At 32.1% G+C, this 12,872-nt stretch overlaps 1 protein-coding gene across 7 annotated transcripts in view; it reads right to left on the bottom strand.

The window, feature by feature from the left end:
* SCN1A (sodium voltage-gated channel alpha subunit 1) overlaps positions 1 to 12,872 on the bottom strand; it is a 137,137-nt gene that overhangs the window by 19,905 nt on the left and 104,360 nt on the right. For all 7 annotated transcript variants that reach the window (XM_063694961.1, XM_063694960.1, XM_063694958.1 and 4 more), the window contains 4 exons: positions 6,465 to 6,585; positions 4,600 to 4,754; positions 2,970 to 3,143; positions 581 to 703 (listed from right to left, as the gene is read on the bottom strand). In XM_063694961.1, coding sequence (XP_063551031.1) covers positions 581 to 703; positions 2,970 to 3,143; positions 4,600 to 4,754; positions 6,465 to 6,585 — 573 coding nt within the window. The remainder of the gene's footprint in view (positions 1 to 580; positions 704 to 2,969; positions 3,144 to 4,599; positions 4,755 to 6,464; positions 6,586 to 12,872) is intronic.

Raw genomic sequence — 12,872 nt, forward strand, 5'->3', positions numbered from 1 at the left:
TTGTATGTAATCTTTAAGTTAGTATTACTAGTTTTATAAATTCAGTCAACACTTAATATCTAACGATCTAACCTTGAATATATTCAAATAATGCAAACTTTGGCATTATACAGACAAAAGTTTTAACAACTCCTTTCATTTTTTTCTTAACACTCATACTTAGGCACATGTGTGATTCACATTATTTTCAGGAAAACTCGTTAAGTACAGTATATCATCACAAAGAATAAGTACCTGATATAGAATTTACTTTAGATTACCATTATATCATTACACATAGTACTTTAATAATGCATCAGCTTTTTTTTTTGTATATAGATTTGTAAGGAAACTCCCAAGATGGATTAGGAAATAAAGTCATTTAAATAAGCACAGCAGATAAATGATATTATATCATTTCAAGAGAGGCCTATTTCTCTTGCATATCACCTAGAAGTAAATATGCAACAGATAAAACAATAAAGTAGCAATTTTGCAAGAATTTGCCATTCCTTTTGCATGCATAGATTTTCCTTTTTCTAAATTTAATTTAGTTTAATTTTGGCTATATACAATACTTCAGGTTCTTCATTTTTCTTACCCTCATCCCTTCAAATCGAGATAAGGCTCTTAGAGGTCTCAGAGCTCTTAGTGTCCTGAGAGATTTGATGGCTCCAAGTTCTGAGTAACCCAAGGCATTTGCTGTTAAACTGACCAATGAAACCTGCACACACAAAAATAATAACAATTAATAAATAGAATCATAATTCAATGTGTAGTTGCTGTATAATACAACAAGTATAATTTTTGCTTATAATTATTCAGAGGATAAATGTTCAGACATTTTTCAGTAAACCTTTAAAAAATTAAAGAAATATTTTCAGTTTGATGTAAAGGATGTAATTTTTAGGACAGTAATTAAAAGCTAGTTGAAAAAAATCCTTAAATGTCATATAATTTATCAACTGAATAAATAGAAAACAAAGCAAAGTAAAAATTAGTAAAATAAAAGAAGAAATCAAGGTGGAAAAAAATTCATTGGCTATTCTTCCTTTATTTTATTAAGTTGCTGTTGAATTTAAGGCTTTTCTTGTAGCTAGTTATAAAATACAAAAACTGCTGTTGTACTAAAAAAAGCAGGAAGTTTCTACTGTGCATCAGTATATTCAACTAATCATAATTGGTATTCTCAGAAATTAATGAACTACATCAGTTTTGAAGGTGATATTTTGTCTTGGTAATACCTTGCATTTTCACTTGTTTATTTTTACATAAGTAACTTAGAAAGAAATTCCATTACAAAACTTCCTCAAAATTTTGTATACTAATTTATGGCTTCTGCCATGATATCTGGCCCCAAAGGGCCAATCAATGAATATTTACCAAATACACACAGCAATAAATTTACTTCATTTGTATTCATTTGTAGGTAATATACATGACTAGAGGAAAAATCTTACGTATCTAATTCTCTAAATAAGGAATTTACCAAAACTTTGTATTCAAGGAAGATTACAACTTATTTGGTTAGAAAGAGGCTAGTATTGGAGAATTCCACATATACTGGACACTATTTTTGTAAACTTTTCTTTTTTAAAATGTATTAATTGTATCATATTTAATATACTTCTTACATTATTTGAGATGTGCTGTAATTAGTCTTTTTATAGAGTGCTATACTGATCTTCATTAAAGAATTAAAACAGAACATTGAAAATAAAGATATTATTGTTACAAACTACAAAATCCTCTATAAAATTATTTTCTTAAAATGTTTCAAAAAAGACACTAAAAAACTTCCATGAAAAAGCTGATGTGTAATAAACATAATAGAAAAAAAAAACCTCAGGAAGTTTTAAAGGGTTAAATTACATTTAGATTTAAATTATAGTGTAAACAATTCTGAAATTGAAACATAATGTAACTTCTTATGCTTGAAACCTCAATATTAGAAACTTTCTCCCTTATTGATGTGATAAAGCAATTCTTCCTTTGAGATTTTTCTCAATTGGCTCATTTCACAGTAACATTGTTGTTTTTCAAATAGCTTAGTTTTGCCTTTGTTCAGGGTCCAGGAAATATAATGCATGCATGATTCTTAGCTCAAGAAACACTTTCCACAAGAAACCCTCATAGTCTTGCTGGGTTAGTATCTTTTTGGGGTAAAACTACTCAATATGAAATCAGGATAGTTTTGCTGTAGCTTTCTAAAGCTGAAATTTTGCCAAGTTGATAATAGAAAACATGATGCTTAACTTTAACACATCTTGAAGTCAGTCACTTGTTTTCAGTAAATGCAGTATTAATCATTGGGGATACAAATTCTATAAAGGGCTGTTTGGGCTTGCCGTAAATCTAGTTTACATTCTAGGAAAACTTTCACTGCTGAATAAAGTAGACTTCTCTTTCCCTACACTCTACATACCTTACTCCCTATAATGAAGTCATAATCCATATTATCTACTATTTAAATCTACTCTTTAAAAAGTTTGAGTAGATCAAAGAGAATTTTTTTAAATGACTGTAGCACCCAACAGCATCACTGTTTTTATTGAGTGCCTTTAATACTGTACAAGTTGGGGGTCAAGAGTTTGGGGCCAAGAAACTAACTCAGTGGCACAAAATCAACAAGTGATGGTCCTGGGATACAAACTTGAGTCTGTCTGACTCACAACATAAAGGATTTAAGCAACATACCTTTTAAGTTCCCTGTTTCACTACTTTCCCTACAAACTGCTGATGTGTTGTTTTTTCTTTAGCTTTCTCAGATAACTAGAGAACTACCATAGATTCCATCCCCCAATGCTATTTTAAATCAGAATTAAATTAGCCCTTGTCTTCCAGAAATGACACTCTCATTGCATATATGCGTTTAGTGGTTATTATAGTCTGTCAACATAACATAGTGGTCTGAGACTCACTATTGTAGAATTTGAATATAAATAAGACAAGCTACCTTGAACAGAGACAAAAATATGAACGATACCTACATCAACAATTAAGAAGTCCAGCCAACACCAGGCATTGGTGAAATATGTTTGATAGCCATATGCTACCCATTTTAGAAGCATTTCCAGAATGAAAATGTAAGTGAAAACCTTGTCAGCATATTCCAACATTGTCTTAATCGTCTTTCGCTGATCAATATATATATCTTCAAATGCCTATAAAGAAAATGTTACACATTATTAGCTTTCAAAAATAATTATACTCCATAAGCTATTTAAAAAATCTAATCATATGCATATGACATTTCATTGGAATAGGAGGGCAGAGAAACAGTAGTTACTGTTACTTTTTTTTTTTTCCTCGCAAAGGTCTTTTACTTAATCAGGGGAAAGACTATTGGTGGAAGAAAAAGAAAAGTATGATTCCAGTGAATTAATTTGACTTAGTCAGGAAATAGTTCTTGATGTTGTATCCTGATGTGGCCATCCCAACTTGAAGTTATATATTCCTTTTGTTTCATTTATTTTGCTTCCTTCTATTGGCTTTTTTTTTTTTTTGCTATAGAAAGGAGGTTGAAGAAATAATGAAAGCTTGTGCTTTTGTAAAGCAGAAATTGTGATTGATCTTCGCAGTCTCCAATTTGACTAAATATTTGGGTTCATCTGCTTCTTTTTTGTTGTTTGTTATTTTTTTAATAGTTTATGCTTCTCAACAGACATACAGCGTGACAATGATTAAATGAAAGTACTTTTCATTTAGATTCTAATATGTACTCTTCTATTATGAACCTCTTGATGTTTCACTTCTAAGTATGCATTCCTTTCAACGGTGAAAGACTTCTAAAGTAGCGTGTAGAAAATATTTCTTTCTTCAGAAAAATTACGGGTAAATATATGTCTGTGTTAGAATTATAAAAAGTTAAAGAAACTTGTAACACACTTGCATTTCAATCAGGCAAACTCTGTTTCTCTCTCTTTCTTTCTCTTTTTCTATCTATGGTATTTCCTTTGTGTTAGTGTTTCCCTAAAATGCTATCTGTATGTTTTATTTATATTTTTATACATAATTTTCCTATAAAAATAAATTGATTCTGATGAAGTGAACACCTTGTTATAAAGATAAACCCATCCTTAAATGAATCTCTTGGGCATGCTGCCCAATATTTATTGTTACCAACTTTCATTATTTCCTAAGTAGCACAAAAATAGTGAGCACACAATTGGAAAAAGACAGAGAAGTGGTCCCTAAGGACTTACTACTGTCCATCAAGAGATAATAATAATAATAAATACCATTTAGAAACAAAATTCATCAGAACTCAGAGAATATATATTCCCATCCCAGGGCTTCCAATAACTTTTTTTTTTTATTAAACAATGAGTAGTTGAATATTCACATCCTTTGGTGTTAATGAATAAGCTGAAGGGCTACACTTTCTGGGCTATTTAATAGTAAGCAAAAATTAATGATTAGCTTCTTAAAATTATATTTACATACATAGTAAAAGTTAATCCAGAAATATAGAGTTGTAGAGTAAATCTATAGAAGATACAAGGTGGGATAATTAAAAATGCATTGATACTAAGACAATGAAACAAAGGATTATTAAGTCATCAGTATTAGAATGTTCTAAAAATTAGTGCTGTATCACCTGTTCTTAATCTCACTCACCAGAGCACCACTACTAAGGAGAATCATGAAAACAATGAAGGTCTCAAACCAGTTATGTTCAACTATTCGGAAACACGTCCTTCTCAGGTTCCACCATTGTTTTCCTCTGCCTTCTTCCACATTGATTTGACAACACTTGAATCTTTGTACACAGCCTGCAGAAAGTGTTGAAATAAAAGTAGATAAAATATCTCTGCTTCCATAATATCCTTTAGCAATGTCCTTGTCTTGTCTTTTTATTACTATGCTCATCTCTGTCTTGCTAGCATAGCTCTCTAAGCCTAGAGTAGTAAGAGCACATTCATCAGCTGTGTGAAGTTGTGGAAACATTCAGCCACTTTAAATGGTGCCCTAGTGGACAGTATTTGCTTTGTCTGCCTCACAGTGTTATTGTCCAAGAGAAACTTTGTAAATTACAAATAAATGTGAGGTAGCTTTTCCTTGTACCATATCATCCCGTTGCACTCTGTTGAAGTCACTCCAGAAAAGAACTTTAAATTGGACATTAATAATGTTAAGCAGAAAACTTCCCTTTTATAAAGGATATAGAGTAAAAATGTAGATCTCTTCCAACAATGCTGCATTTGTTACCATTTAGGATTTTTTGTGATGTGCCTAGAAGGGCTTATGTAATTTGCATAATTAATTTAGTTCACTAAAATCTAATTTGTATGATTTGGCTTTGACTTTTCATTGCCTTCCTCACACATTGCTTTCACTTAGTCTAAATGAAATCAACAGGTACTTCTGAGTACCATTGTAAGCACAAAGGCACTTAGGTACACACACAAAAAGGCACAGAACATGTACCTTACTCCCAACAACCTTACCAAAAAAAATCTGGTTTTCAAAAAAAAAAAGAAAAAGATATAAATACAGGATCCCTGCTCCAAGGCAAAAAAAAAAAAAAAAAAAAGAGGGAAAGATATGTTTGAAGAAAAAGGAGAAAGGGAATGAATGGAGAAAAGGAGGAAGAAAAGAAGGGAAGGAGGAAAGAAGGAACTAAGGAGTGAAGGAATGGAGGAAAAGAAGAGAAAAAAGATAGTAAAGTAACATGTAACTGTTCAAAAAGAGAAAGAGTTTTCATAGGATAATGTATGTTATCGGGTAAATTAAATGGAAATACTTCTTACAGCCATTCAGAGGAACAAGCTGCTGTTCCACCATGGTCAGATGAGGGCAGTTTTGAAAAGGACATTAAGTGATATGCATGATTTGTATAGGGAATAGAAGAAGACTGAAGGTATACTAGGCCTATGAAAAAATAACATCAAATAGAAAGTATGCATATTTCCAAACCTCAAATTCCCAGGGATATCAGACCACAGGAAATATTAGTTGTAGGAAAAACATATCTCTTCTATCTATTGCCCATACTGCACCAGGCTCAACTAGTGACTGTTTAGGTATAGAGTTTCAAGGGCAGTATTTATTCCCCATTTCATCCAACAATTATTGGAAACTGATGTTTTCATTAAAGAAACACAATTTAGCACTAGCAATCCGTTTAGTTTAAGCAGTCAGAAAGTTACTTTTAAGGCAAATTCTGTGTAGGATCATTTTCAGTAGTGTCTAAGATGCCAACTTATTGTGAAATCACTACTTAATTTAAAAATATAAGTTAGAAGTTTTGATGGTACTAAAATATTTTTCCTCCATGTTCTTAATCTCTTCCACATATTGGGCAGATAAAATCAAAGCATGACACTAGACTTTAAGTTTTTTTGTCTGTCAGCATATTGGAGGTGATTGAATTATATCTATTACAAAGTGCCATTTTATTATATGTGATTTATTTTAGCTGACCAACAGCTAAACAAGCTGCACTCCAAATGAAAGATTAACATTAGGATTCTTTTCTTTACCTTCAGTGAAACAAGCTTCCGGTTCAAGGGTTTCTTCAGGTTCCACTACGGGCTGTTCTTCTGCAGGTGCGCCGATGTCCACAGTGCTACCTTCTGATGAGCTACTGCTTTCATTCAGTTTCTGTAAGTGAGATGGACATAGAAAGTAAAGTCCTTTAATTTTGGTAATAAGTTGCCTGCCAAGAAAGGATTATTACTATGAATTTGTTTTTTATTCTTCTTGAGGTAGAGATATTTTTAGAGAAAAAGAGATTGAATAAGAGGAAGAAATAAGAAAATCATTGTCTGTGCTAACCCTTTTACCATAATTCACAATGTAAGCATGAAATCAGATTGCTATGTTATGAGGTTACAAAAGGCCATCAGCCACATATACTGAGCAAAACACTGCCTTGTGGATTAGAGAAGCAGGGGACAGAGGGAAGAGAAGAGGGAGGAGGAGAAAGGGAAAAGGAACAGGAGAGTACGGGAAAAGGAGCAGGAGAGAAAGAGAAACCTTACCTTAGAAGAAAATAATGTCATTAGGTTATTCTGCAGTTTAATGTTTGACTTTACATATTTCTTTAACAATGTCTTACCTGTGTGTACAAATACTACCTGTTGTTTTCACTTATGTTACTAAGATTCATGGTTAAGGTGTTCAGAGTTATTTACTATAAATGTGGTCGTTTGGAGAGAAATTGTTATAAAATATGTCAAAAATTACATCAATAAACAACCTTAGAGATATTAAATAGACATCTTCAATTTCTGGCAAGTATTTTAGAGCCTGAAGTGTTGTAAAATTAGATAAATAGTGTGTGGGAAAATTCAGTTTCCTCTGACAAATCATGTTTATGTTAATGTGCCATGTGAAGCTGAAAGAACAAAATCTAGTTAAACAACAATAACAATATCCTTCATATTTTGACAATAGTGATGGGATACACATTTCTCTTTCTAGAGTTCTCAGAAGACAAAGATGGCAGAGATAATAGAAAATATTAACTAACATATTAAGATAGGAAAAACTCATGACGCTCTTTCTGAAGACCAGCAAACTGGCTTATAAGTTTTTGGCAAGTGTAATTAATTCATTAATTTATTCAACTAATATTTTTTGAACACCAACAATATGCTACCAGCTGAGTATTCACTGATAACTGAAATATCTATTGTCCTTATTGGAGTATCAAATCTAGTACAGTATTTTCTAAACTTCAGGCTTATGTAGACCCGACAATAGGCATTCCAGTGCACACAGCAACAAGCCATTCAACCCGTTATCACAATATTGTAAATAGTAAAAATTAAACACAATATTAAAATTGTTAATATGAATTTCACATACATAGGAGAGTGTTGATATTTCAGTAAAAGCTTCACCAAAATATTTGTATTTGCTTGAAGAAGGATAGCTTATATGTCTGGGTCCATATCTAGTTGCCTTCTTTCCTTTCCTTTTAATTTCTTAAAATAGAAAAACTTACCTGACAATTACAGAAAATTAGGACCTATAATGGCATGTAGCTCTGTCATAGCTCTGTGAATTCAGGTTGAAGATGATCTTTGAAATTACAAAATATTTCTCACTGAAGACTAATTTCAACATTCTAACACATATTAAATAGGCCTGCATACTATGCTCAGAAGCTGAAAAGTTGATTGTTCAACATGATAGACAGTAGTAAATCATAATCTACTTTCGGGTTGCATTTAGCTTTGACTATCTTTGTGTTCTGTTCTGGCATTTGCACTGAATTTAAAACATATCCAGGAATAAGTCATTGGTTTCTTCCTCTGACAAACGAAGAGAATCACCTAGTGGCAGGCGTTAGTCACATTCTCAATCAAACTACTCATAACATCACATGATCTTCTGAAAAAATTCTTATGTCTTATCCTCATCATTACACAGATTCATCATTTGGCCATAAAGTGATAGGCTAAGACTTGTCACTTCAACAAGTGCCTTCATATTTTAAAAATGACCTTGATTGGCACTATGCGGGACATAATGAAACTCATTACAACTTTATAAAAACCATGTGAGCAACATTTCATCACCCATTGTTCTTCACTGTAGAAAAGCAAATGCCCATTCTTCATGAAACAATTAGAGAATGGAATTTGAGAATTTTAACAATTTTCGCCAAAATTAATTAAGAACTAGAAAGGATATTATTTCCTGTGAATAAATTTGTGTGGAGAAGCATTCAGGTACAAAGAATTATAATAGCAAATCTACCTTCTATATATATAATTGTTATCTGCTATGTCTGATCCCCACATAGTTTTCCAGTCTATATCAAGACTCACAAAATAATAGAATATTAGCATAAAAATCTACTCTTCATCGGTATAGGTTGTCAGTAATAAGCAGAACAAAAAGTTGCTGAGTAATTAATCTTCATGTAAGTGCCACACATAAATGATTGATTCTTTGCACATAAGTGTTTTATCCAATTGTAAGGTGAATTAGATCCTGGCATGAACATGTACATAAAAATTGTTCTTCCTTGATTACTAGTAATATCATGCAATTGTTATTGCATGATATTAAAGTATACTGATACACTGATAATAAAGTATTGCCAATAACTAGTTTTGCTTTTTTGCCAACCATATTTGTTTTCTTATGAGGAATACTACTTTTAATGATACCTCTGAAGCATTGATTTTTATTCTGCCTTTAAGTGAAACCACTTATTCATTTTATGAATTAAAGCATTGTTTTTTACTTTTTCTAAGACAAAGACTTATCTGACTTACCTAAGTTGTGACTATTTTCTGTGAAAATTACAAGAACCCAAAAGACCTTATGTTACTTTTTGACACATTTTCAAAATGGCATTCTCTGAAGAAGACAAATAGATCAACAGTTCAATAAGTTTTAATATTCAGATATTCATCTTATATTTCTTATTTAGACATTTATTTTTAGGATGCTTACCTAAGATGGTCACTCTTACAGAATTACTTTTTAAAAATACATGGAGACTTATGGTTCTTCTGATGTTTTTTCATTAGAGTCTCAATTCACAAAAAAAACCTGAGTTTTAAGTTTATATGATTTCCATTCCTATTTTATCCCTTTGAGTTACTCAACCAAGATAGTGTAATGATGATGTAACACAATACGAGAATAACATCAAAATGGAAAATTGAACAATATAAGAGTTGGCATGCAATTGGACATACACGAACTCTACCCTGTCTACTAAATGTTAGGAAAGTAAAACTTACTACTAATTTTAAGTACATGAGCAAGCACTTGTAAGTACCCGTAGTATATTGGTAACTCTTGAAGAATGTAGTGGATATTAATAACATTATAAGATTGTATGAACTGTATGATTGTATGAACATTACAAGATAATATGAACTCTAAATTATCTTATATTTAAAATAGGTTAAATGTTTCTGAATAACTTTGCTATTTCATGAGGACTACTTTATAAACAAACTGGGACCATGGGTGGGCTGTAGATCCAGGAATTGGTGAATAGTGTTACTTCTCCAAATTGTAAAACATTAATGGCAAAGCCAAAGATAGTCACAATGGATGGATACAATATACTTCTAAGTGTGCTTTCTTTTTTTAATGCATAGAGCTTGGAGTCACTCCATATTTCAGAAATTTTAAGGTGATTTAAAAGATGATCAAATGCCCTTATTAGCATTCCATTGGAATATCTGCACTTGGAAAGTTCGCAGGTCTAGACAAGTGATCTTCTACATGTTTACAAATTAATTTTAAAACATTTTTAAGCAATATAAGTATATTCTACAGTCTGTCTGAACTACTGTAGGAAAGTGGAGGTGTGCCTAATAATACTCAAATTTAGTATGCTCTCAATCTAAGTAATGACTTTTTAAACAATCTTAAACATACTTCTTTAACCAAATTCCTGATTCTGCAATATCACTCTTTCAGCACCCAGACTCAAATTTTTTTGTTTACTTTTACTCATTTCAAACATTGGCAGTAATCAAAAGTCAGTTTTCCTTATTTTATCTCTGAAATAACTATTTTCTCAGTCAGATTCCAAATTCCTATGAAATTTCTGTTTATTCTTGTTACCTTTTCTTTAACTATAAATAAAAATGGCCATCCTCATTCTAGCCTCATGTGACTTAGACCTTTGTGGTTCACAAAGCTTAGTGTATGTATGGTGAATGACTAACAAACATTTGGTGAATGAATGAATAGATGAATACCTCTGTTTCAGATATTAGTGATGGATGAAGTTTTTGTTTTCAACTTAGAGTTCCAACCAAATCTCCCAAATTTGTGTTTCACAGATAGAAGCTCTATGTTAATCAAGGTGAACTTTTTTTTTTTTTTTTTTGAGACAGAGTCTCGCTCTGTCGTCCAGGCTGGAGTGCAGTGGCGCGATCTCGGCTCACTGCAAGCTCCGCCTCCCGGGCTCATGCCATTCTCCTGCCTCAGCCTCCCAAGTAGCTGGGACTACAGGCGCCCGCCACCATGCCCGGCTAATTTTTTGTATTTTTAGTAGAGACGGGGTTTCACCGTGTTAGCCAGGAGGGTCTCGATCTCCTGATCTTGTGATCCACCCGTCTCAGCCTCCCAAAGTGCTGGGATTACAGGCGTGATCCACCACGCCCGGCCCAAGGTGAACTTCTTAATGTTCTCTGACTTTTTCTCCTAGTGATTTTTCCTCCCATCATTGCGGAAGAGTAATAATTGCTCTCTTATTTAAACCCCTTTCAACACTTTACAGGTACTACTTTGGGCACATATTTTATTATAACTTCTCTTCATTCTAATGGACTTACAAAATTAATGACACTTGCAGTTTTCTCAGTAAAATACAATAACTGATGACCTTGATGTGCAAAAATTGCTCAGGTAGTTGGCTACTGCCTAGGATATCTGCACATGCACATTTCTATTTTCACCAGCTGAATGGTATGCTTATCAAGAATAAGTTATGTTTATTTTCAAATCAATTTACACTATTCTAAAATACTGTAAGTGTGTAATTTAATCTTGTAGAATTTGAAAAATGCATTTAAAAAGTGTTATTGTATTTATAAAAACTAAGTCAAAATCATTGAATAAATATAATACCGGTAAATCCCCCACATAGATACATGTACATTAAAAAACCATAAAATTAGGTGTGAGTATTTACTTTTTAAATAGTTACAAATATAAATTTCTGGGAAGATACTAAATTCAGGTTGCTTTATATGATTCGTTAAGATATTTGTCCTCTGGGGGAAAAAAAAACTAAACAGAAATAATAGATGATGAATTACAAGTGCAGCTCATGCTAAAACATTGATGTAGCACTCTAAACAATGAACCCATGCTGGAACAAGGCACCTAAAGTGACATTTTTATACATGTCATTTTTATTTCGTAAATAAATGGAGCAGTTGAATGTTTGGGATCCAGAGAAGTGTATACATCTTTCAGGAACAATATATGATTAAAAATTAGATTTAAAAAATGGTATTCATATTTGGCTTAAGCTCCACTTCCCAAGTCAGCATTTTGCAAAGGGAGGCTGGTAAGCCACATCATGGCTAACCCTTATGATAGACCCTGATTCTCATAATAGTAAGAAGAATTTTCCCCTACTTTCAAATCATAATAACATCAGAAAAAGTGACATGTGACTATTAGAAAGATTAAACCATAAGCAGTGGGGCTTATGTCAATGAATTACTCTAGATAAACTATGATAACCTGAGAGAAGTGTTAGTGCTTTTTCTAGAAATTTATATATAATGTAAATAAATGAGCATTAGTGTAAGAAAGGAAAGAAAAACAAACAAAATAAAATAAGTTCACAAGTGACCGAACTAAACTGTTTTTAGCCAAAACATGGGGAACAACAAGAGTTTTGATTGGCATGTTAAATAAGGAATACAATACAGAAATTAAAATTAAATTAAACAAATAGTAAACCTTTTACATAGTCAATAGATTAAAATAAATAAAAACGTTAATATAAAAGTCACCCAGACCTTCTCAAAGATGATAGTAAGTTTATAAAAACAAGAAAGGCATTAAGCTTAAACACATAATTTGTATAAATTATTTCTAAAATGCTATATGCTTAGTCTTTAATGTACTTTAGAACTTAGAGAAAGTCTATCATCTGCAGATAATAAGTTGTACAGCTAAATTTCAATCAACAATTATACCAACATTCAGTATGTATGTTGCAATGAAAGGCATCTGTCCTACTAATATTACAGAAGAGGTGTTTCCAGCCAATGTTCTCCAGAGATCTCACTCCAGCCTTAAGTGGCTGAAGGCTTTAATTCAAGCAGGGAAGTTCCACTTTCATCTAATTTATGCATGATACATGAAAAAATTTGATTAAAATATTATTTAAAAGATTGGAAAACTCCCTATAGTCCCAGCTACTTGAGAGGCTGAGGCAGGAGAAT

Source organism: Gorilla gorilla, chromosome 11, assembly GCF_029281585.2.
Source record: "Gorilla gorilla gorilla isolate KB3781 chromosome 11, NHGRI_mGorGor1-v2.1_pri, whole genome shotgun sequence".
NCBI lineage: Eukaryota > Metazoa > Chordata > Mammalia > Primates > Hominidae > Gorilla > Gorilla gorilla.